The sequence below is a fragment of the Hemiscyllium ocellatum genome, chromosome 12, assembly GCF_020745735.1.
Source record: "Hemiscyllium ocellatum isolate sHemOce1 chromosome 12, sHemOce1.pat.X.cur, whole genome shotgun sequence".
NCBI lineage: Eukaryota > Metazoa > Chordata > Chondrichthyes > Orectolobiformes > Hemiscylliidae > Hemiscyllium > Hemiscyllium ocellatum.
In genome coordinates this window covers 42,885,150-42,912,219 of record NC_083412.1, presented here as the reverse complement: position 1 = coordinate 42,912,219, position 27,070 = coordinate 42,885,150, and the positions used below count along the sequence as shown (strand labels likewise).

At 40.3% G+C, this 27,070-nt stretch overlaps 1 protein-coding gene across 1 annotated transcript in view; it reads right to left on the bottom strand.

Moving 5' to 3' along the window:
* LOC132820733 (choline-phosphate cytidylyltransferase B) overlaps positions 1 to 27,070 on the bottom strand; it is a 65,165-nt gene that overhangs the window by 6,457 nt on the left and 31,638 nt on the right. Inside the window, exons 3-7 of the mRNA XM_060833003.1 lie at positions 23,056 to 23,172; positions 21,444 to 21,595; positions 13,672 to 13,750; positions 8,297 to 8,439; positions 1,189 to 1,377 (exon numbers count right to left, since the gene is read on the bottom strand). Coding sequence (XP_060688986.1) covers positions 1,189 to 1,377; positions 8,297 to 8,439; positions 13,672 to 13,750; positions 21,444 to 21,595; positions 23,056 to 23,172 — 680 coding nt within the window. The remainder of the gene's footprint in view (positions 1 to 1,188; positions 1,378 to 8,296; positions 8,440 to 13,671; positions 13,751 to 21,443; positions 21,596 to 23,055; positions 23,173 to 27,070) is intronic.

Genomic DNA, 27,070 nt, shown 5'->3' with positions numbered 1-27,070 from the left:
CAGGTCTGTCCAAGTCACATCTAGCAGCTTCTTGGCATCCTCCTCACAACCGCCACCCAGTTTAATGTTATCTGCAAATTTGGAGACATGTCATTCAAATCCTTTGTCCAAATCATTCATGTATATTCTGGATGGCTGGGGTGCCAGCACTAAACCCCATAGTACCCCACTCGTCACTTCCTGCCATTCTGAAAAGGATCCATTTATTCCAATTCTCTGCTTCCTGTCTGCCACCTAGTTCTCAATCCAGGTAAATACATCACCACTGATACCATGAGCTTTAATTTTCCTTTCTAATCTAGCTACACAACATCTACTGATTCACCTTTGTCCACTCTACTGGTCACATGCTCAAACAATACCAGAAGGTCCATCAAGCATGATTTCCCTTAAGTGAATCCATGCTGACTGGGACAGATTGTGTCACCACTTTCCAATGCACAGTTATTACACCCTTAATAAGTTTTGCTACATTTCACTGTGCGTCCCTCTCCCAGAAGCTTAAATTTTTGTGTTGTGAAACACAGGGCTGCAAGTTTTGTTTTTGATTGCACCTATTTATTTAAAACAGTTTTCATTCTTTTGCTTCACAGCAAGCCTGTGATCCTCAGCTGGTCTTGTATGGGAACTATTCAGAACTTATTTCAGACTGGGAACCAAAAGAAATCTGGCAGTGAGGCTAGCAATGCTGACTGTTTAGCACTGACAGAGGAAAAAGAACAAAGCAACAGATATTATCACACAACATTCCATTTCAGTTCGTTACAACTAAACAGAGACACTTTTGCGTTGACTATGTGCTTCAAAAACTGAGTGTTCCATAGTTCACATCACCAGCAGAATAAACAAGAGAAATTCCACGACTTTGACTAAGCCTAAAATCTAACACTGTCCAAGTCCCAGTAAATGCAATGCACCTGCAGCAAGTGCAAGCCCACTATCCTTGAGCTGGTGCAGTGTGATGCTTAGTTGTCACAGATGCCTACTAATATACGGTTTCCTTTCCAGCTGTTTGTGGCAACTTAAGCATGTCTTGAGAAACTAGGGTTGATTGTCAGGAACCACAAGGAATTCAGTCTAAGAACTGTACATACAATGGACTTTTCTAATGCCATATTAATAACAGATAACTGACATACTGGTCAAACCTTTCCACTAACATCTTGGAAGTTAATCTGTGATACACACCCAAGTTCCATCTGGACCAAACAGCTCTAAAAAGTTTCCAATAAATTCTCGTGATTTTTCTTCCCATTTTTGTATAAGATCATGGCTTTTTTCCTCCACTTTGTAAACAAATTCTTTTGACTTTTCTTCTACGTTCTTTACTTTTTCTTTCATTTTATCAACATGATTTTGAAAGCGATACTTCTTTTCCTGAAAAAGAATATAACATTCAGCTCAGTGACTGAAAGCAAAATTTATGAAATTGAGTACATTGCAGTCTAATACTACTCCATTTCAAAACTACTTCATCCATTCTTAATTTCTCTGACTGCCTCCTTTCATAGTTCCATAAATAGACACTCATCAAAAAGGTAGATAATTTGTCTCTGGCCTTTTCCAATACTGGAATAAGTTACTCACAAGGTGGAATAAGAAAGCAGTGTCATGTAGATTATTAGCTCTCTAATCCCTCTAAGAACTGTTTTGTGTTTTGCCCAGTTGAAATGCAGAACACATTGTGAGGGGCTAAGCCATCTATCAGATCACATTAGTACGACACTAGCAAAAATTGGTAACAGTACTGTGAAAAGGTAAAGCAGTCCAATAAACTGTAGATATTAATAGCCCAAAAGGTAGGCCTTATGTCACATGAAAAGAATGTGTTAAATATTGCAGTACCAGATTTTCACGATATACAAAATGGCCAGAATAAAATAATTAAAAAATTTTTTTCCAAAATTGGTGAGACTAAATTAGCAGATCAATTTATGAATATGGGAGCAAGAAATTCCATAAGGACACATGTAGACTCAGCAAGGCACTGACTTTTGTTTCTCTCTTGCAAATTGCTTCAGATTCAGTAGTGCATTAAAACTGAAGTAAACAGAAGTGCACATCACAGAATGGTAAATTTAGATCTCAGATCTCATTGAAGGGAAATTTGAGTGCAGTCTAGCTGTTGTGGGTTGACCCACAATGCCACTAGGAAGGGAATTCCGGGATTTTGACCAGCGACAGTGAAGGAAAATTAATATATTTCCAAGTCAGGACGGTGAATGGCTTGGAGGGGAACTTGAAAGTGTTGGTGGTCCCATGTATTTGCAATCCTTGTCCTTCTAGATGGAAGTGATTGTGGGTTTGGAAGATGCTGTCTGAGGATCTTGGGTAAATTTCTAGAGTGTTTTGGAGGTAGTACACACTGCTACTACTGAGCGTTGGTGGTGGAGAGAGTAGATGTTTGTGAATGTGGCACCAATCAAACCAGCTGCTTTGCCCTGAATGGTGTCAAGCTTCTTGAGTGTCATTGGCAGCTGCACGCATCTATACAATTGGGAAGTATTCCATTACACTCCAGACTTGTGCCTTACAGATGGTGAACAGGCTCTGCAGGGAGAGGGGGCATCAGGAGGTGAGTTACTTGCTGCAGTATATCTAGCTTCTGGCCTGCTCTTATAGATACTGCGTTTTATGTTGAAAATCCAGTTGAAGTTCTGGTCAATGATAACCCCAAAGATGTTGATAGTGGGGATATAATGATGGTGATACCACTGAATGTCAAGGTGGTTAAACTATCTCTGATTGGTGATGGTCATAGTCTGGCATTGTGTGACATTAATGTTACTTGCCACTTGTCAGCCCAAGCCTGGCTAGGTCCAAATCTTGTTGCATTTGAACATGGATTGCTTCAGTATCCAAGGAGTCACGAATGGTGCTCAGCATTGTGCAATCATCATGAAACATGCCCACTTCTGACTTTATGATGGAGGGAAGGTCATTGATAAAGCAGCTGAAGATGGTTGGGCCTAGGGTGCTAACCTGAGGAACTCCTGCACAAATGTCATGAAGCTGAGATGAATGACCTACAACAATCTTCCAATGTGTCACAAATGCAACCAGCAGAGAGTTTTGCACCTGTTACCCATTGATTCCAGTTTTGCTATGGCTCCTTGATGTCACAGTTGGTTGAATGCAACGTTGATGTCAAGAGCTGTCACTCTCGCCTCACCTCTGCAATTCAGCTGTTTTGAATCAAGACAGTAATGAAGTCATGAGCTGAGTGTACCTAGCAGAACCCAAACTGGATGTCATTGAGCAGGTTATTGCTGAGCAGTTGCTACTTGATAGCAATGTTGATGACATCTTCCATCATTTTAGTATACTGATCAGACAGAAATTGGTTGGGTTGGATTTCCCCTATTTTTTATGTCCAAGACAGTCTTGGGCAATTTTCCACATTGTTGGGTAGATGCCAGTGTTGTAACTGTACTGGAGGGTTTAAATTCAAGGCAGATTAGGAATGAAGCAAAAAGGAAGAATAACTTAGGACATATTACTGGAGATAATGGAAATCATTAGCATTAAGGTGCTTTACCTGAATGCTTGTAGTATTCTTAACAGAGTAGATAAATTAACAACACAAATCATCGTGAATGATTATGATGTGGAAGACATCACAGATGTGGTTGCAGGGGGTTCAGGACTGGCAGTTACACATCCAAGGATTTACAACTTATGGAAAAGGCAGGGAGGTAGGCAGAGGGGGTGGGATTGCCTTGTTAGTTAAGAATGAAATCAAATCTATGGCACTGAATGACACAGGGACAGATGATGTGGAGTCTGAGAGAGTGGGGTTGAGGAATCACAAAGGCAAATAAAAAACCATAATGGGAGTTATGTACAGATCTTCTAACTGATCAGGACCAGGGATGCAAGGTGCACCAGGAAATAGATAGGGCATGTCAGAAAGACAAGGTCATGGTAATCATGGGGGACTTCAATATGCAAATAGACTGGATGAATAATGTGGCCAGTGGATACAAAGAACTGGAATTCAAGGAATGCTTACAAGATGGCTTTTTGGAACAGCTTGTCATGGAGCCCACAAGGGAGCAGGCAATTCTGGACTTAGTGCTATGTAACGAGCCAGACTTTACAAAAGATCTTAAAGTCAGGGAACACTTAGGAGGCAGTGATCATAATATGGTAGAGTTCAGTCTGCAGCCTGAAAGAGAGAAGGCAAAATCGTATGTAATGGTGTTACAGTTAAATAAAGGTAATTACAGGGGCATGAGAAAGGAACTGACAAAAATCGATTGGAAGCAGAGCCTAGTGGGGAGAACACAGTACAAAGGTTCATTGCAAAGAAAAGAAAGATTATCTGGGTTGGGGGATTAGACTGCCATGGCTGACAAAGGAAATCAGGAAATGTATCGTAGAAAAAGAGAGTCTATAAAATGGCCAAGAGCACTGGGAAATCAGAAGATGGGAAAGACTACAAAAACAAACAGAGGATAACAAAGAGAGAAATAAGGAAGGAGAGGATCAAATATGAAGGTAAGCTAGCCAGTAATATTGGAAATTATAGTAAAAGTTTCTTTCAATACATAAGAAACAAACGACAGGCAAAAGTAGAAATTGGGCCACTCCAAATTGAGGAGGAGAAAGTGAGGACTGCAGATGCTGGAGACCAGAGTTGAAAAATGTGATGCTGGAAAACAGCAGGCCAGGCAGCATCTGAGGAGCAGGAGAATCAACATTTCGGGCATATGCCCTTCTTCAGGGAGGGATTCCTGAAGCAGGACTTATGCCCGAAATGTCGATTCTCCTGCTCCTCGGATGCTGCCTGGCCTGCTGTGTTTTGCCAGCCATCACATTTTCCACTCCAAATTGATGCAGGAAAGCTCGGGATGGGAGATAAAGAAATAGCTGAAGAAGTTAATAAGTACTTTGTGTCAGTATTGACAGTGGAAAACATGAGTAATATCCCAACAATTAAGGAGAGTCAAGGGGCAGAGTTGAGTATGGTAGCCATTACAAAAGAGGAAGTGCTAGAAAAGCTAAAAGGTCTAAAAATCGATAAATCTTCTGGCCCGGATAGGCTTCATCCTAGAGTTCTAAGGGAGGTGGCTGAAGAAATAGCGGAGGTGTTGGTTGTAATCTTTCAAAAATCACTGGAGTCAGGGAAAGTCCCAGCTGAGTGGAAAATTGCTGTTGTAACCCCCTTGTTCAAGAAAGGATCAAGACAAAAGATTGAAAATTATAGGCCGATTAGCCTAACCTCAGTTGTTGGTAAAGTTCTAGAATTCATCGTGAAGGATGAGATTTCTAAATTCTTGGAAGTGCAGGGTCGGATTAGAACAAGTCAGGGTGAATTTAGTAAGGGGAGGTCATGCCTGACAAACCTGTTAGAATTCTTTGAAGAGGTAACAAGTAGGTTAGACCAGGAAAACCCAGTGGATGTTATCCACCTCTATTTCCAAAAGGCCTTTGATAAGATGCCTTACGGGAGGCTGCTGAGTAAGGTGGGGGCCCATGGAGTTAGAGGTGAGCTATTGGCATGGATTGAGGATTGGCTGTCTGACAGAAGGCAGAGAGTTGGGATAAAAAGTTCTATGTCGGAATGGCAGCTAGTGACAAGTCGTATCCCACAGGGTTCAGTATTGGGGTCGCAGCTGTTCACTTCATATATTAATGATTTGGATGAGTGGACTGGAGGTATTCTGGCAAAGTTCACCGATGATACGTTAGGTGGACAGGCTGCAGAAGTACTGAGGAGGTGGAGAGGTGGAGAGGCTGCAGAAAGACTTAGACAGTTTAGGAGAGTGGTCCAAGAAATGGCTGATGAAATCCAACGTGAGCAAATGCAAGGTCTTGCACTTTGGAAAAAAAGAATACAGGCATGAAATATTTTCTAAACAGTGAGAAAATTCATAAAGCCAAAGTACAAAGGGATCTGGGAGTGCTAGTCCAGGATTCTTTAAAGGTTGACTTGCAGGTTAAGTCTGTGGTTAACGAAGCAAATGTAATGTTGTCATTTATCTCAAGAGGGTTGGATTGTAAAAGCGGCGATGTACTACTGAGACTTTATAAAGCTCTGGTTAGGCCCCATTTGAATACAGTATCCAATTCTGGGCCCCACACCTCAGGAAGGACATACTGGCACTGGAGTGTGTCTAGCAGAGATTCTCACGGATGATCCCTGGAATGATAGGCCTAACATACAATGAACAGCTGAGGATCCCGGGATTGGATTCATTAGAGTTAAGAAGGTTGAGGGGAGATCTAATAGAAACTTAAATTCCCAGCGTCCACCCTTTTTAAGCCATCCATTATTTTGTATCTGTTAGGCAGGGATACTAGGGCCCATGGGCACAACCTTAGAATTAGAGGCGGTCGATTTTGAATGGAAATGAGGAGACATTTCTTCAGGCAGAGAGTGGTGGGCCTGTGCAATTCATTGCCACAGAGCACAGTGGAGGCCAGGACCTTAAATGTCTTCAAGATTGGCTTTCTGGAAATTAAAAGATCAGTGAACACAGGGGTGAAGTGTAAAGGGAAAATGACAAAAATTAGGACATGCACTGCAAGAGTTTTAGCAATTAGATAAGAATGAATTGCATTGGGGAGATATAGAATGAGGATGGTGTGGACAACTTTGTTAAAGTCTGCAGACAAGTTGAGAGACATGACAAAGAATAATTTCCTCCAAGTCATAGGCACACAAAATGGCATTTGGGGCTTTAAGACATTAGATTCATCTCACTAATTTTTGGGTAGAGATCTTTTACACGGCAATTCTATGATAATCTCAATCAGCTGTGGAGTCCACATGCACAATACAAAATCAACTTGCTATCACAATTTTAATTCCCTCTAGCTCCATAGGACCCTGAGGTATACATAGAGAAATTCACCTCGCAGAAGCCTATATTTTAGACATTCTTTCGGCACTTTTTAATGAGCTCAACATTATACCATCAGAAACAGGCCAATTATCCATAAATAACAACATAGTACAACAATGCAATAGAATTTTAAAGTTAGAAATCTTAACATTGTTCTTTAAATCAAGTAACATTCATCACTATTCCAACACTACTGTCTCTCAATTCTGCATGTGTGTAGTTGGAAAAATCTAGTGTAACCAGTTGATTTATTCACGTAAGGAATGGTATCGTGTTTCATAAACACTTGATTAATGTTGAAGATGACAACTTTGGGCATGATTATTTCCAGAATGATTTATTCCAGGAAATTAATTCTAGCAACTTGCTGACATGTAACTTTTGTAATTCTCAGAAACCATTAGCTCGTCTGAAAAGCTCATCGGTGTGCAGTTAACAAAAAGAAAAAACACAGATTGATGGTCAGTTTGGAGCAATGTCTCTTGGCATGCTCAGGTGGTCTGTTAGTTCAATTAGCCGGACAGCTGGTCTGTAGTACATAGAAATGCCAACAGTGTGGGTTCAATTCCAGTGCAGGCTGCAATTAACTTGAAAGATGCTGTTTTTTTAATTTCTCCCCTTGCTTGAGGTTAAACCACGACCAGTCACCTCTCACTAATGAGAGAGCAGTCCTATGATTATCTGGGATTATGCCATCTTTACTTACTAAACCCACAATACAAAATGAGTGAACATGAGGAGTCATTATAAAATTAGAAAATTCCTGCAATAACAGAGGATGTAATAACAGAAAGTTGTACCAAAATGGCTACAATGGAGATAAAGCTTTACTTTCAACTGCCAGCAGTGTGAGCATTTTGCCTCAGTGGTAAATAATAGCTGCTGAGAATTTGAATTTGTCTGTGTGTCACAGCCATGTATGTTGCTTCTTAGTTGAATGGACATCTGGGAAAAAGTAACTCAGGGATTAGAAGAAGAAAAATAAAAACTGGTCAGCACTTGGAATGGTATTGACGGTTAACCACATAAAGAAATCAGTGACTCAAACCCTGCTGGGAATAGGAAATGTGTCAGCAGTACTGCCAAAAAGAACAGGGAGAAATCAAACTAAAACGACCAACTATTGGAATAAAGATACAGTCTGCTAATCAAACTGAATTAAATTAATAGTACAATTCAACAGCACTAAGCTTAATTTATTCTTTTCATACTACTGGCATGAAGGTTATGCAGAGTGTACATCAGTTGGACTCTAAACAGTAGGGCAGCTTTTGTTATTGTTAATAGAGACTTTCTTTCCCAGCAGCCCAGAATCTTTGCTGTAGAGAAATGTGCATTGTAAGCAATCCTTTCAAGTCTAAGCTAGACAAAGCCAGCATTTAATTTGGACATTGTACAATAACATATTCACAGTCGGAAAGGCCGCACCATAAGAGGAGACTCACATTTATGAAACTAACGTTAAGCTCTTTGGCTGTGTAACCTCTCTGAAGATTACGTCGGGCATAAACATCATAATCTCTTACAATTCTGGTGATAAGGTCAGATGTAGAGATGCCCTCTGTTCTTTGAGTTGGGACAAACATGCCTAAAAGTTAAAAAAAAATTGCATTAAGGCACTTCAACTCATTATTTAAAAGCATTACATATTGGCTGTAATTTTTAAGATGCTCCATTACAACAGTGACTACACTTCACAATAAATTATTGACTATAATTAGGATGTTCGCTGATAATGGAAAGTGTTATATATTCTTTTAAATAGTGCTTATTTCCTTCTTGAAACAGAGTGATAATTTAGTGGCAATGAAGTGTGTGAACATTTTACTTCCCAATTTTGGGTCTGTCAAACCGGTTTCGGTTATGGTGGTGTAAGAAGTTCAACTTGGCAGCTTTTTGCTCCAAAGTAAAATCTGTCGGTGCTGCCTTCGGGTAGGTTTGCTCACCCAAGAAAAACGCTCAAGAGTTTTGTCTTCTTATACAGTGTCAGTGTGCCAGCTGCTGGCTGAACATAAAGCTGCACTGACAGATACTCAGATCAGGCAAAGGTTTAAACCAGTTAGCCAGTTTTGTGGAAAAAATATGTACCCAGGAATATTTGAGAAAGCACAATAACTCCAAAAACCCATCATTGTGAAAATGGGCAGATATATCGAGTATACCTTTTGCCTCATCCCAGTTTGAATTTCTCCAGTAAACACAGACTCGAGGACTGGTTCACGTAGCATCTGTGTTCTGGACCTTTTGTTTGCCAACCATTTTAATTTCTCCTCCCACTCCCATTGCAACACGTCCACCCTTGCCCTTCTCCACTAGCAGAGTGAGGCCAAACGGAAACTGGAGGAACAACGCCTGACATTTCACCTGAGAAGCTTACAGCCCAATGGCCTCAATATCGACAACACTCCTCTGCCAGACTTGTCCCAAGTACAGTCCCAATCCTCCTCCTCACCTCCCTGACCTGTCCTAATTTCTCCATCTTCTTACTCACCAGTCCATTCCACCCTTCTCACTGAGTGATCACAATAACCGATACCTGCATCCACCTATCACCATCCCACAATCCTTTTCCCCAGCACGAATTCCTTCTCTCCATATATTTATGGGCTCCCTCCCCCTCCGCAGTTTTGGTCTTCTTATTTAAGAAAGGTTGTAAATGCATTAGAAGCAGTCCAGAAAATGTTTAGTCACCTGAACCTAAGATCAGGAGTGGGTGATTATCAGGAAAGGTTGGCCAGGATAATCATTGTGTCCAACAAAGTTTGAATGAGTGAGTGGTAATGTTATTGAAGATTAAGATCCTCAGATGACTTGACAGAACAGATGCTGAAAGGGTGTTTCTCCTTCACCCATTTAAGATGGAGGTGGCAGCTTAATGTTTCAGGATACATATGTTACAGGACGGACAAAAAGGGAGGCAAGAAAGGAGGGGGATTGCCGTTTTTGATAAGAGATAGCAATACAGCTGTACTGAGGGTGGATATTCCCAGAAAGACATCCAGGAAAGCTTTTGGGTTGAACAGAGAAATAACAAAGAGATGATCACCTCATTGGGATTGTATTATAGAGCAATTAATAGTTAGTGGGAAATTGAGAAACAAATTTGTAAGGAGATCTCAGTTGTCTGTAAGAATAATAGGGAGTTTATGGTAGGGGATTTTAACTTTCCAAACATAGACTGGGACTGCCATAGTGTTAAGGGTTTAGATTGAGAAGAATTTGTTAAATGTGTACAAGAAAATTTTCTGATTCAATATGTGGATGTGCCTACTAGAGAAGGTGCAAAACTTGACCTACCCTTGGGAAATAAGGCAGGGCAGATGACTGAGGTGTCAGTGAGGGAGCACTTTGGGGCCAGCGACCATAATTCGATTATTTTTAAAGTAGTGATGGAAAAGGATAGACCAGATGTAAAAGTTGAAGTTCTAAATTGGAGGAAGGCTAGTTTTGACAGTATTAGGCAAGAATTTTCAAAAGCTCATTGGGGGCAGATGTTTGCAGTAAAGGGACGGCTGGAAAATGGAAAGCCTTCAGAAATGAGATAACGAGAGTGCAGAGACAGTATATTCTTGTTAGTGTGAAAGGAAAGGCTGGATGACTAAAGAAATTGAGGGTTTGGTTAAGAAAAAGAAGGAAGCATATGTCAGATGTACATAGGAGAGATTGAATGAATCCTTAGAAGAATATAACGGCAGACGGAGTATACTTAAGAGGGAAATCAGGATGGCAAAAAGGGGACATGAGATAGCTTTGGCAAATATGGTTAAGGAGAATCCAAAGGGTTTTTACAAATACATTAAGGACAAAAGGCTAACTAGGGAGAAAATAGGGCCCCTCAAAGATCAGCAAGGTGGCCTTTGTGTGGAGCCACAGGAGATGGGGGGGGTGGGGGATATTAAACAAGTATTTTGCATCAATGTTTACTGTGGAGAAGGACATAGAAGATATACAATGTTGGAAAATAGATGGTGACATCTTGAAAATGTCCATATTACAGAGGAGGAAGTGCTGGATTACTTGAAACACATAAAAGTGGTTAAATCCTCAGGACGTGGTCAGGTGTACCCTAGAACTCAGATTGCTGGGCCTCTTGCTAAGATATTTGTAGCATTGATAGCCACAGGTGAGGTGACAGAAGACTGGAGATTGGCTAACGTGGTGCCACTGTTTAGAAAGGTGGTAAGGACAAGCCAGGGGACTATAGACCAGTGGGCTTGACGTCGGTGGTGGGCAGGTTGTTGGAGGGAATCCTGAGGGACAGGATGTACATGTATTTGGAAAGGCAAGGACTGATTAGGAATAGTCAACGTGGCTTTGTGTGTGGGAAATCATGTCTCACAAAAGATTGAGTTTTTTGAAGACATAACAATGAGGATTGATGAGGGCAGAACGGTGGATGTGATCTATATGGACTTCAGTAAGGCATTCACCAAGATTCCACATGGGAGACTGGTGAGCAAGGTTAGATCTAGGGTGTAGGTTTGCTCGCTGAGCTGTAGGTTTGATATCCAGACGTTTCATTACCTGGCTAGGTAACATCATCAGTGGCGACCTCCAAGTGAAGCTTTCTCCTGCTTTCTATTTAAAGCTTTCTCCAGGATGGGATTCCTGGGTTTGTGGTGATGTCATTTCCTGTTCGCTTTCTGAGGGGTTGATAGCTTCACTTGGAGGTCACCACTGATGATGTTACCTAGCCAGGTAATGAAACGTGTGGATATCAAACCTACAGCTCAGTGAGCAAACCTACACCCTAAACCTCAACCTGAGCTACAAACCTTCACAAACCTTGCGAAGGTTAGATCTCATGGAATAAAGGGAGAACTAGCCATTTGGATACAGAACTGGCTCAAAGGTAGAAGACAGAGAGTGGTGGTGCAGGGTTGTTTTTCAGACTGGAGGCCTGTGACAAGTGGAGTGCCACAAGGATCGGTGCTGGGTCCATTACTTTGTCATTTACTTAAATGGTTTGCATGTGAGTATCAGTAAGTTTCAGATGACATCAAAATTGGAGGTGTAATGTACAGCGAAGGAGGTTACCTCAGATTACAATGGGATCTTGATCAGATGGGTCAATGGGCTGCGGAATGGCAGATGGTGTTTAATTGAGATAAATTCGAGGTGCTGCATTTTGGGAAAGCAAATCTTAGCAGGACGCATACACTTAATGGTAAGTTCCTGTGGAGTGTTGCTGAACAAAGAATGCAGGTTCATAGCTTCTTGAAAGTAATGTTGCAGGTAGATAGGATAGTGAAGAAGGTGTTTGGTATGCTTTTCTTTATTGGTCAGAGTATTGAGTACAGGAGTTGGGTGGTCATGTTGCGGCTATACAGAACATTGGCTAGGCCATTGTTGGAATATTGTGTATATTTCTGGTTTCTTTCCTATGGGAAGAATGTTGTGAAATTTGAAAGGGTTCAGAAAAGACTTACAAGGATGTTGTCAGGGTTGGAGGATTTGAGCTATAGCGACTGGTTGAATAGGCTAGGGCTGTTTTACCTGGAGCATCAGAGGCTGAGGTGTGACCTTATAGAAGTTAAGAAAATCATGAGGGGCATGGTTAGGATAAATAGACAAAGTCTATTCTCTGGGGTCGGGAGTCCCGAACTAGAGGGCATGGGTTTAAAGTGAGAGGGGAAAGATATAAAAGAGACCTTAGGGGCAACATTGTCATGCAGAGGGTGGTACGTTTATGGAATGAGCTGCCAGGGGAAGCAGTGAAGGCTAGTACAATTGCAACATTTAAAAGACATCTGGATGGGTATATGAATAGAAAGTGTTTGGAGGGGTATGGGCTGGATGCTGGCAGGTGGGACTAGAATGGGTGGGGATATCTGGTTGGCATGGAAGAGTTGAGCCGAAGGGTCTGTTTTGTGCTCTACATCTCTATGACTCTATGGCTCCATGTACAGGATTTTGTTTTCTCTCTCTCTCTCTCTCTCTCTCTCTCTCTCAGGGTTTCAAGTCTTTGAAACTCTCTTTCCTGGAGAATGAAGGTAAGGTCATTGAAAATTTTCAAGGTAATGATAGATAGATTCTTGATGAATAAGGGAGTGAAACATTATTAATGATAGGTGGGAATGTGGATTTGAGGTCATGATCAGATCAGCCATCGTCTTATTAAAGCAGAGCAGGCCGTGGGGGTGAATACATTTTGCTGCTGCTAATATACCTCTTTTGTTGTTGGCCTTGAATATTCCAGTATTCCCCTGGCTAACTTCCTGATCTTTAACCTTTGTATAACTCAGCTCACCCGATTTCCTGCTGCACATATCTTGTTGTGTGTCAATTCCTTCTTATTCCTCAAATCTATTTTCACTGATTTGGATTAGCTCTAATCGCCCAATGCCTTATGCTTTAGATTTGTATCCTCTTGATTAAAGTCCTATGTTGTCTCACACTTTCCTATTTGTATAAGCTTCATCAACAAAACATTCTATTCATCTGACACTAGTTGGGTTTGTATACCTTCACACTAACACTGACAACCATGCTTTCAGTAGAATTTTGTCCCAACTGTATCCATCTCTCTCTCTCATCTAAGATGCTTTTTGGAACTCAACTCTCTTATAAAATCTTTGGTTGTCCTTGTACTCTACTCTGACATAAAATCCTTTTTTCTTGTGGTTCTCTGAAATATCTTGGTACATTTTTCTATATTAAAAGGTTCACAGAGAAGTAGATTATTTTTGTTCTATATGCAGTGAACAGCCAGACCAATCCATACTGGAAGAATTGGGTATTTTAAGTACACGTGTTTATGAACATTTTATGCATTGTCAAATACAGCAAGCTTACGATGGTTAGATTGACAAGAACATACCAGCTTCCTTAATGTGTTTATAGACATCATCTGATCCAGCAGAGGAGTATGGAATATCATCGTGTGCCACAAAATCAATCTAAGAGAAAGTATCATTAGAAATAATTTACAATATGAAGAATTTTCAACTAGTTACTCAAGTAAGATTCAATTGGATACACCTGGATTTTATTTTATTTTCTGTAACCTTACCAGAGAAGTGAATGCAAAGGATGTCAAAATGAGGCATTCTGGGTTGCAGAGGTTCAGTGGGTGCAGTTGGCACCCTCATGAGCTTGGCAGTAACCTGACAGAATGATTGTCCTTCATTATGAGAATTCTCCTGATTTTCAACTTCTAGGAATCAATTGGATGAAAACTGGATGTGTATGACCATCAATAGGCAACCCACACAGCCAGACAACTGCCCAAAGTCAAAATTCCCCAATCTGTAACCAAAGATTTTATATTTTCATTGCTAAGATAATGAAGATTTCAAAAGAATAGATTTGGGACTGGTATCAGCTGTTAATACATAAGGAGAGAGGTACATTGGGATTCAAATCATCCTGGACCACTGGTTACATTAATGGTGCATCAAGTATAGAATAAAACTAGAAAACTAGGAAAACTTGAAATGTGAACCAGGTCCATTGGTATCAGACAGGTTATCACTGAAAAGATAGAGATTGATAGATTTTTGACAGGAAGCGTATATGTGCTTTGGAACAATGGTATGCAAATGAAGTTAAAATATGGATGAGCTATGTCATAATAGACTGGAAGAGTTGAATGACCTGAATTGAGGGGTACACCAGGTTCCAAGTGATCAATTGTGACAGAGGACTCTCTCGTCAGAGACACAGACGTTCTGCATCCCACAGCAAAAAACAGAAGGGCGTGTTGCTGCCCTGGTACCAGGATCAAGGATTACTCAGAGGGTGCAGAATGTTCTCAAAGGGGAGAGGGACCAGCTTTAGATCATTGTACACATTGGAACTAATACATAGGAAGGGAAAAGGATGAGATTCTGAAGGGACAATATAGGAAGTTAGGCAGGAATTTAAAAAGGTCTTCGAGGGTAGTAATATCTGGATTATTCTTGGTGCTATCAGCTAGTGAGGGTAGGAATAAGAGGAGAGGGCAGATGAATGTGTGGCTGAGGAGCTGGTGCAGGGGAGAAGGGTTCACATTTTTGGATCATTGGAATCTCTTCTGAGGTAGAAGTAACCTGTATAAAAAGGATAGATTGCGCCTGAATTGGAAGGGGACAAATGTAATGGCAGGTTGCTAGAGCTGTTCGGGAGGATTTAAATTAGTAACGTGGAGAGGGTGGGACCAGGGAAACAGTGAAGAAAGAGATCAATCGGAGATTGGTACAGATGGGAAAGGGAGCAAATCAAACAGTCAAGGCAGGAAGAAACTAAGCAAAGATCAAGATTGGACTGATAAATTGAATTGCATTTACTTCAATGCAAGAAGTCTACCAGAAAAGGCAGACAAACTCAGGACATGGTTAGGAACATAGAACTGGGATATCATAGCAATTACAGAAACATGGCTGAGGTATGGACAGGACTGGCAGCTTAATGATCCAGGATACAAATGCTACAGGAAGGATAGTAAGGGAGCCTATAGAGGAGAGGCAGTGGTGTTTTTGATAAAGGAGAGCATTACTGCTTTACTTAGGGAGGATATTTTTGGAAATATATCCAGGGAAGTTATTTGGGTGGAACTGAGAAATAACAAAGGGATGACAACCTTATTGGGATTGTATTATAGACACCCCAAGGGTCAGCAGGAAATTGAGAAACAAATTTGTCAGGAGATTCCAGTTATCTGTAGGAGTGATAGGGTGATTATGGTAGAGAATTTTAACTTTCCAAACATAGACTGGGACTACCATAGTATTAAGGGTTTAGATGGAGAGGAATTTGTTATATGTGTACAAGAGAATTTCCTGGTTCAGTATGTGGATATACCTACTAGAGAAGGTACGTCTTGACCTACTCTTGGAAGATAAAGCCAGACAGGTGACTGAGTGTCAGTAGGGGAGGACTTTGGGTCAGTGACCATAATTCTATTAGTTTTAAAATAGTGATAGAAAAGGATAGACCAGATCTGAAAGTTGAAGTTCTAAACTGGGGGAAGACTAATTTTGTCAGTATTAAGGAAGAACTTTCAAAAGCTGATTGGGAGCAGATGTTTGCAGGTAAAGGGACGGCTGGAAAATGGGAAGCCTTCAGAAATGAGATAACGAGAGTCCAGAGACAGTATATTCCTGTTAGGGTGAAAGGAAGGACTGGTAGGTGTAGAAAGCTGGATGATGAGAGAAATTGAGGTTTTGGTTGAGAAAAAGAAGGAAGCATACATCAGCTATGGACAGGAGAGATCGAATGAATCCTTAGGAGAGTATAAAGGCAGTAGGAGTATACCTAAGAACGAAATCAGGAGGGGAAAAGGGGGACATGAGATACATTTGGCAAATAGAGTTAAGGAGAATCCAAAAGGTTTTTATAAATATATTAAGGACAAGAGGGTAACTAGGGAGAGACTGTCCCCCTCAAAGATCATCGAGGAAAAAGTGAGGTCTGCAGATGCTGGAGATCAGAGCTGAAAATGTGTTTCTGGAAAAGTGCAGCAGGTCAGGCAGCATCCAAGGAACAGGAAATTCGACGTTTCGGGCATAAGCCCTTCATCAGGAAGCCCTGCTGCGCTTTTCCAGCAACACATTTTCAGCCCCTCAAAGATCAGCAAAGCAGCATATGTGAGAAGCCGCAGGAAATGGAGAAATACAAAACAGGTATTTTGCATCAATGTTTACTGTGGAGAAGGACATAGAAGATATACAATGTAAGGAAACAGATGGTGACATCTTGAAAAAATGTCCATATTAGAGGAGGAGGTGCTGGATGTCTTGAAACTCAAAAGTGGATAAATCCTCAGGACCTGATCAGAGAACTCTATGGGAAGCTAGTGAAGTGATTGCTGGGCCTCTTGCTGAGATATTTGTTTCATCGATAGTCACAGGTGAGCTTTCGGAAGACTGGAGGTTGGTTAATGTGGTGACACTATTTAAGAAAGGTGGTCAGGAAAAGCCATAGAACTATAGACTGGTGAGACTGACATCACTGGTGGGCAGGTTGTTGGAGGGAATCCTGATGAACATGTATTTGGAAAGGCAAGGACTGATTAGGGATACTGAAGAAGGGCTTATGCCCGAAACGTCGAATCTCCTGTTCCTTGGATGCTGCCTGACCCGCTGCGCTTTTCCAGCAACAAATTTTCAGCACTGATTAGGGATAGTCAACATCACTTTGTGTATGGGAAATCATGTCTCACAAACCTGATTGAGTTTTTTGAAGTAGCAAAGAGGATTGATGGGGGCAGAACAGTCAATGTGATCTATCTGGACCGCAGTAAGGCACTTGACAAGGTTCCCCATGGGAGACTGGATAGCAAGGTTAGATCTCATGGAATACAGGGAGAACCAGCCATTTGGATATAGAACTGGCTCAAAGATGGAAGACAGAGGGTGGTGGTGGAGGATTACTTTTCAGATTGGGGGCCTGTGACCTGTGGTGTGCCACAAGGATCAATGCTGGGTCCTCTGCTTTTCATCATTTATATCAATGATTGGATGTGAGCATAGGAGGTATGGTTAGTCAGTTTGCAGATGACACCAAAATTGGAGGTGTAGTGGACAATGAAGAAGGTTACCTCAATATACAACAGGATCTTGACCAAATGGGCCAAATGGGCTGAGAAGTGGCAGATGGAGTTTAATTCAGTTAAATGTGAGGTGCTGCATTTTGGGCAAGCAGGATTTATACACTTAATGGTGAGGTCCTAGGAAGTGTTGCTGAACAAAGAGACCTTGGAGTGCAGGTTCATAGTTCCTTGAAAGTAGAATTGCACATTAATAGGATAGTGAAGAAGGCATTTGGTATGCTTTCCTTTTATTGGTCAGAGTACTGAGTACAGGAGTTGGGAGGTCATGTTGCACCAGTATGGAACATTGGTTAGGCCACTGTTGGAACATTGCATGCAGCTCTGGTGTCCTTCCTATCGGAAGGATGTTGTGAAACATGAATAGTTCAGAAAAGATTTACAAGTTTGTTGCTGGTGTTGGAGGATTTAAGCTAGAGGGAGAGCCTGAATAGGCTGGGGCTATTTTCCCTGGAGCGCCAGAGGCTGAGGAGTGACTTAACAGAGTCAGACTTAACTTAATAAAATCATGAGGGGCATGGATAGGATAAATTGACTAGGTCTTTGCCGTAGTGGGAGTGTCCAGATCTAGAGGGCATAGGTTTAGAGTGAGAGGGGAAAGATATAAAAGGGGCAACCTTTTGCACATAAAAGATGATACATGTATGAAATGAGCTGCCAGAGGAAGTGGTGGAGACTGATACAATTACAGCATTTAAAAAAGCATCTGGATGGGTATATGGGACAGGTGCTGGCAAATGGAAGTAGATTAGGTTAGGATTTCTGGTCAACATGGACAGGTTGGACTGAAAGGTCGGTTTCTGTGCTGTACATCTCTATGACTGTATGACCTACTGATATTTCTATGTAGAATTTCAGTGGGATAGTTCATTAGAACAAGCTCAATACCAATTCTGTCATATTCTTAATGATACCAGAAACACAAAAATTTGCTTTTATATAGTACTTTAAATTTAGTAAGTGTCCCAAATTGTTTCATCAATGAAAATGACCTTTCAAGCAGTAATGGAAGAATTAAAAGATTAAAAGCATGTTCAAAAGAAAATAGAGTTGTACAGAGTTTTGGGTAGAGAATCTTGGAGTGAAGTAGAGATGACAGAAGGCTCTGTCACCAATTGCAGAGTGTGGAGTAGAGGTGATGAGGAGACATGGTTCAGTGGATCAAAGGCAGGTCTGACTTGAAGGGCTGAACGGTGTACTCCTGCTCCTATTTCTTATGTTCTTACCTAAATAAACAGGAGTTGGATGCATGAATGAATACAGCAGAGCAAAGAGAGAAGAGAGTTGTGCAGTAAGGCACTGTGAGCATGGAGTTAACAACTGCATGGAAGAACAGAGAGAAGATAGGCTAACATGATAAGAAAGATGCAAGAAACCAATTAAATAGTCTAGAAAAAAAGGAAGGGCAGGGCAAAAAAAAAGTTATGGGGGAAGAAATATCCTTTAGGAATTCCAAAGCCTCTTTTGATGTTGGAATGTGATTAATTCAAATGAAATAGATAACCAGAAAGTGTTACAAAAATGGCATTTTCCCAAAATAATTAATTAAACCTTTGCACGCTGACATGAATGCTGGCGTCAATGAAATAAATTAATAGTAAAAGGAGCTGAGTGGCTGAACCTGCAATAATTGAAAAACATAGCTGCATAAATCTGACTGGACTTTCCTATTTCAGGTGAAAAATTATTTCCTATTCAGATGACAGCACAGGAAACTTCCACTTAATTAAAAAATAATAACATTCCTCCAATTTCATTATGTCTGATGGGGAGAGTGACTAAAATTAAAAATAATTGTCAATATATGTTAATTAAGTACTTATTTGGAGAAACAGGCTATAGGCAAACTTTGAAAATTTAACTTTGCCTAGGGTGAAACAGATGTCTGGATCACAAAGTGTCGCACCACAGCGTCATCTAGTGGTGGAAAAACCTCAGCTTACAGTGATTAAAAAAAGCAAGAAATGTGCCACTTGTGATATTCTAATAAGCTATTTCTTCTACTCCAAAATATTGATATATTCAGCTAATATCTTTACATTGTCACTCAAAGATCATGACACATGAACCAAGCTTAATGGAGATAAGAATGCATGCAAAATGCAAGACTTCTAATAATATACCCTGGTTTCTTTGGTTGTTTTTCATTGTGAGTCCAAGTATGACATTTTGATTATTTGTGAGTGTGGGTAGTCAGTTTTACTGCTCATGACGATTACTAGTAGTGCTAATAATTTAAAAAAGAGTGCAATGTCAATACAGCGCAAATATTGGGAATTTGGTAAAAGTTGAAAATATAGCACAATGAAGGAAATACTTTTTTTGCCTTCAGTACTGGTAGTGGTTCCGATAGATTTGCAGCAGTAACTTTGACTTTTATTTGTCTGTCTGTTAGTACTTGTTTAAATTAGCATGTAAGAAAAGCAAGAAGAGATATAATGAACAAATAAATGACAAGTGTATTCTCAATAATCCAGGCAAACCAAGGGCTTATGCCTGAAACGTCGATTCTCCTGCTCCTCAGATGCTGCCTGACCTGCTTTGCTTTTCCAGCAACACACACTCAATTCTGATCTCCAGCATCTGCAGTCCTCACTTTCTCCATGGTAGAATAGTATTAATATCTAAACTCCAGTCCATGGAGCTTTACAGACAGAGATTATCCAAAATGAAATGAATTGGTGTGCAATTTAGGGACAACATCCATTCTATGATTCTACTTCATTATTAAATAGACACATGGGGGTGGCACAGTGGCTCAGTGGTTAGCACCGCTGCCTCACAGCACCTGGGGCCCAGGTTCAATTCCAGCCTTGGGTGATTATCAGTGTGGAGTTCATATGTGTGGGTTTCATCCAGATGCTCTGATTTCCTCCCACAATCCAAAGATGTGTCGGTCAGGTGAATTGGCCATGCTAAATTACCCATAGTGTTAGGTGCATTAGTCAGAGGGAAATGGGTCTGGGTGGGTTACTCTTCAGAAGGTTGGTGTGGACTGGTTGGGCCGAAGGGCCTGTTTTCACACTGTAGGGAACCTAATCTAATAGGGAACATATTATATTCATACTCTTGCTCATATCTTTTCATTAACTTGATTTGTGTTCTCCTATTGCATGTTAATATCCAGCCTGAACTGCAAATCAGACCTATATTGAATTTTAGCAGTTGTTCAGTTGCTATATGCACCCAATGACAGAAGTAGACCTATAGGAAGATACTGGCAGGAAACAACAGAGATATAATTGAAGAGTAGGTGAATGGCAGTCTGCCTTCGATTTCTGTACATTTCAAAGGTATTGGGCTGCAATGGTGGTTGTTTGCTGCTGTCCTGCCCTAACTCAAGAATCATTCTCTAATAGCAAGATCCTTGGGGACTGGCCCTCTATTGAAGAGTGGGCACTGTATTGGAAGTTTCAGGAAGCACTTGGTTGTTGGCTCCACTGGCACCAAGAGTGGGAGCATCCTACTGAGTCCCCCTACTAATTGTCTAAACCAGCAGTTGATAGGAGAGAAGTAGTGAGGCTTTAACTTTAAACATTTAAAATTCCTTAAATTTGGGAAGCCAGCTGAAAGTTTGTTTTCTTGAACCTAAGTAGTGGTGAATCTGGACATTGCATCTTCAGTGGTGGGAAACCTGCAACCAAAATACATCAAATGCATTGGGCTTCTCAATTGTATTGCAGATTTGTTACATTTGAAGAGCTTTTTCCCATTAAATGCTAACACAGAATATTCAGTATAAATGTTCTCATACAAATTAATTGTACAATTCTGAATACAGAGTGTACAGGAATTGAGAACAAATTCACTTTGGATCATATACTACATTTCAACGATTTGTCAGTAGAGGGTGCTTTCTCCTCTTGTTGAGAGTTTAAATGAGCTTTGAAACGCTGTGTCACTTGAACAAAAATGTCCCTTCACGGTATAATCTGTACATGGAGTAATATACAACCAATTTTCTCAAACTATAAAATTAGCATACAGCAGTAACAGTTAATGCATGCAAATGTTTGCTAAAGGTGTATAGACACTTGATAGGAGGGGAAGGGGAAGAAACATACCTTATGTTTTTCAAGAAATTCCGGAGATAGTGTCCATGGTGCATCCCTGATAACCTCATCAACATAGCGACAATGTCTCAGGGCATCATACCGCTCGATCTCATTCATGACAGTGAATCCTTTGTATTGATGTGTTAGATCATCACTACACACTGAGATCAAACACACAAGCACTCCTTATAAGAAATCCATTACACAAGCATTTCCTATAGACATCAGTACTGGTCCTGTCAGCAAATCTTTTTGAATGGCTGTCACCGTTTCACTTTAATGTCTGTACATTCAACTTTGACAAGTATGATCTTATCAAAGTATATGAATTTGTAGAATATTTTACAGTATAACACAGAGCATTCCACTTTATTGATAAGAACAATGTGCTACTGCACAATTTATAATTACTTTATATCCATTATTTTCCATTTCCCTTCTCAAATTTAGTTTTATAGGGAAATAGCAAGCAAAAGTGTCAAGCAAAACTCTGTCATTTGCATATCGGAAGGGAATGCAGAAAGACAAGTCACTTGCAATGTCTAGCTGTTGTTTAAAAGCAGCAGTATAGAGTAGGTGAAAGTAGTGTATAAATGGAACACAATGTGGTCAGTGGCATCAAGGAAGAGGGTAACTAATACAGCAAATATTTACACACTATTCAGTTGAGCAACTCAGGTTTTAAAGATACTCTAAGTCATACCGTTTGTCAGTACATATCTTAAATGTAAGCTAAATCACAAATAATCTACATCTCTCTTTCTTCATGACTATCCTTTGCTTTCATGTCGAATATGTTGGGTACAAGATTGATTGTGTGTGCTGTTATTTAACCATCACTTGCAATGAAAATTTATAACTTTCTCTTGTGATCAAACTATTAATATACCTGACAGTACTTTATCTTGTCATTAACACTAATGTATTCCTTAATACTTGCATCAAAGAAAAAAATTGCTTGTTGCAAGAACATTTTGATTACTGAGCAAAGGAGCTGTAGGAGGATATGAGCAGAACTGTCAACACTGAGGGAATAATAGAAGTGACATTTGAGAAAAGCAAGAATGATACAGATTGCAGATCCATTTAAGGGTTTGAAACAGTGCTTATATTTCAGAGTGATATCATCAAAAGTGGTTATATTTTTAAACCAAAAATTGAATGACACTTGGCAAGCATGAGTGTGTGTGATGGAAAAATCTAGAAAACATAAAAATGTATAGGAGTCATTAGGTAAAGCAGCCACTTTTATTTAGCACTTTTGAACTGATGTACTATTCACATTTGGAACGTCATCAGGGCACAGTGACTGATGCTACACAAGAATGGAGACCAAGTCAACGTTAGCTCTCAATTGAACCAGGGTAACAGTTTTCATCCAGGATGACTACCTTCCATTGAAAGTATGGGGAACAATCTGTAGGAGCCGAATGCACTTCTCATCTAACAGAAACACCCCAGCAATGGTAGAACCACTGGTCCAATGGGGTCAAAAATACATTGAAGAAATATTCATCACATTTTTTGATGTGAGTAGTCATCATAATTTCTCAATTAGTCTTTGAGTCATCCACAAAGGTTTGTTTCTTTTAAGTTGGCACATTTTGTTACAAATTCTTACCTCCAACAAGTAGGTAGGTATTTGGAAAAAGATTTTTGGCCTGCATGAGAGCCCGAGCATGACCCGAATGAAAGAGATCAAATATTCCATCTGCATAAACTCTCACTGGTCTGTCAACTATAAAAGGATAAACCAACACAGGATTACATATGAGCATGGGATCAGGAGCTATTAAAAGTATTGCACAAATGAACATCAAACATAAAAACGGTATATACATCAGATAAAATCTTTAAGTTTTGTTAGGATATTTTCTTTACTGTTATCATACAGGATATTGATTGCAAAATTAACTCCGTGACATTGCTGGAATTGTTGTCACTGAAATCTTCTGTGAGCTATCTCAGACTGTGAACATAATGGTAAGACAAAGAACAATCCAGGCAAGAGACTCTTTCAATGATACACAATACATTGGTACAAGGGTTAAAAAGCCAGTTTTCAGCCCTTGTCTGGGTGTACTATTAGTAAAGTTATGTGCTGTGAGTCACAGCTGAGGAAATTCTTAGTCATTCCTGTGCTTCAACTAAAAAGAAAGGAAGTCTCTCTGCTTTTACTAGAAACCAGAAAATAAGCAAAACCACAACTGCACAAAAAGAGTTCAAACCCCTTGCTGCTGACCTACAAGGCCAAATATCTCAAAATCATCTACCAACGTCACTCAACATAAAGAAAACAATGTCCCATCATCTAGTCTTCACAGTAGCAGAGACTGATCATTATACATTGTTAAATTATTTTGGACTCACCTCTCAAATCTAATATGTGTGTTTGTGTATTCTGTTATTATTTCTTCTTTCTTTATCACTCTATTGTTAAGTTAAGTAAGTGTGGTTAAATTGGCTGCTTTAAAAATATAAATTAACTTGATCTGATAGGAATGTATCACAAGGGAAGAATTCTTTTCTTAAGCTAATCTTGAAGTAACCACTGAGGAGGCCAGTATATAAAGCAAGGAAGCCAGTTAGATGCCCCTCTCTGGGAACTTGACAAATTTAGATATTCCATTTGGGACCATAATGAATTGGAGAACCTTGCCCAAGGACAAAGATATTGTAACCTCCTGAGAGAAGCAGGAGAAATGGGTTCAAGGTGGAGAGATTCGCAATGACACAAAAAGTCATCTTCATGATACTATCACTGGATCATAGAATGTGACCCGAGGTTATACAAGTATTCATCTCCATTATAAATGAGCCACATGAAATATGACATGATAGAAACGTACTGCTGTTTGTAACCATATAACTAAAGTAAGAGCCCTGACACTGAAGTTCCTATAAATGTAACGTGTGTACATCAGGTGGTGAAATAAATGTCTGTTGAATCTTTCAGTATCTCGTTATTCACATCTGGTTCTTGTGCTAGGGAAGTTAACAAACGTATTGCTGCATCAGGTATGAATATGCTGCTGGAGACATAGCCCACACATGGTGGCACTTCACCGATTACATTCCAACCATTATGACAAATCAGAGACTGGGTTGCTAGGTGACAAATGGCTTCTCACTCGACATGTGGCTTATGATTTCCCCCCTATATCACTTGCATTCTGATAGAGGAAATGCCTAGCATTCAAAAACAATTCTACAGCCCAAATTGCTTAGTGGGACGCCTACAGCCCTCCTGGACTGTGTGGTGCAAATTGCGTGGTGAATTTCAGCCTATTACTCTACATGCATTTCAGGAGAGTGTAATCCCTGTCACCAAACCTTCAGATGAAGGAGGGACAAAAGCATTTAGGACCCCATTGGTCTATGTGAGAATGGCTAATCAGACCTCTCTTCCCCAAACATTGAAGATACATGATTTAGCACTACATTTTCTACATATTCCACTTCTTTGCTTATTCTTCTTTGCCAAAGTAATAAATAAAGGACATGACACAAAAAAAACTCCATAACAACTTTATCCAACAATACCTCCAATAATGCAAACAATGTTGAACTATTGAGCTATGTGTATGTAATTTGTGGTCAGCACAGAATCCAGACTGTGTGGAAATGTGATATTGTATTTGTGTAAATAGATAATGTGTTAATAATCTTCAAGACCTCTACCTCAGTAAGAACCTGACTGTCTATGGCAAATGTTAATATGGACTAATATATTGAAAACTATCAATGGATTAAGACATGTCATCAAGTTGTCTTGCAAAGCAACATACATAGATCTCAGGCCCTCAGTCTGTGCTTCCAGTGCAGGCATTGTACTGCTTAGGATGTTGCATCAAGTTGGGTTCACAGGTGCTGTTGGAGTTGGCCATCACTTCCACTTTGGATTGGATAGGATTCTAGCTCTACATGACAAACTGTGCCAGATTAGAGCCAGACTCTGCCATGCCAGTGACCGCAGGCTTTCTGACACTGGGTATCTCCGTGTGCATGCCCATCAACATTGACACAAGGTCAGTTAGACTCAAAACATCAGCTCTTTTCTCTCCTTACAGATGCTGCCAGAATTGCTGAGATTTTCCAGCATTTTCTCTTTTCTAGTTTAACATTCTTTAGAATGCCATCTCATTGAAATCCTCATCTGAGTCCTCTGCAACAGAATTAATTTGTGGCTTCACAATCCAAAAGGCTGTCACATGAGATATCCTTTCTCCTGGTCTGGCTACAAATATGTCATGAATCACCATTTACAGACCTGGCCTCTGTGCACGTTGGCACTTGCAAGTTTCAGGTTATATGATGGAGTGTGTAGTGTGTAGTGTGTCCGTCCCATTTGCAAATTTGGCCTCAGTCACTGCCAGTCCTATCATTTGCAGTGGTGTCTCCCCTAAAGGGCTCAGGAAAAGCAGGTGTCACTGCCTGCCACCATTTCTTTGCCTCATGTTATGTGACCTTGTGCTGCAAAAGAGTAGAAAGAGAGTCAGTGAGTGTGTTGCAAGTAAGTTAGGTAGCAAATGCCAATAAGTCATTCAATTGTAGATAACACCCGGACAGGAATTAAACCTCAATGTTTGGGTGATATATTTTTCATCGATGAATAGTTGGCAGTTTGTGAACGTTTTGAGAGGCAGGTGTGAGGCTTGCAGCTTTGTAAAGTGTATGAAAGTGCAGTGAAGCATCTGGCATTAGACACGAGACCGGGTTGCTCAGGAATTACTGATAGGTGAGTAATGGGGTTGTTTGTTGTACTGAGCAATGCGTAAGGTTCCTGATATAGTTGTTGAAAAAGGCATCCAAGAATGCAAAAACTGACCTTGACCACTTGGGTGAGACCATTGGATTTTTTTCCAAAACTGCATCCCCAAAACCTTGGAGCCAGACTCATTGCACTGCTCACCATTGATAATCACTCCTATTTATTTTGCAGGACAGTTTATGCCCTGAGGAAACTGCATTTTTTTGCCCACTTTCCAGCTCTTTCAGATCATTGATTTGCTCTCTCTGGTCTGCTACCCTATTGAAACTCTTAACTCTGCTCAAACATTAGTTGCTTCTCCCTTTGTTGCAGGCTGCCTTGAAGAAGCACAGTCAAGCTGTAATTTAATGCTCTCCCTGCACATACCCAGGCCCCCTATTCAACAGGCATCCTAACATTTTGCACTGGACAGCACCCCATATCATTGTACTGAACAAGCAGCACAAGATGCTATCTACATCATCGCAACCAAGCATAAGATGATCACACATTGTGATCCCACACCTACAAACACTATTTACTGAGGTACAATTGCTGTTTCCAGCTATCTTCAAGGATCTCACCAAGTAAAGTTCGACAACCAACACCAACAAGTTATTCAACTGCATATTACACCATGGACAGATCTAAACCTATGCTCACCCAAAATCCACATATACAGGCTTTTACACCAGGGATCCCTAACCAATGATATCATTTACTTGGTTTTTCAAAAACTGATTTACCATGGCCCAGAAATTCAAAATTCTAGTCACAAGCGGACTACTTACTCACCATAGAATCTCCACAATTATCATCCTGTAGAAAACTGGACCATAGACAAGACCTACAAGAGCAAGATGGTTGATGAGGAGGGAGAACTGAA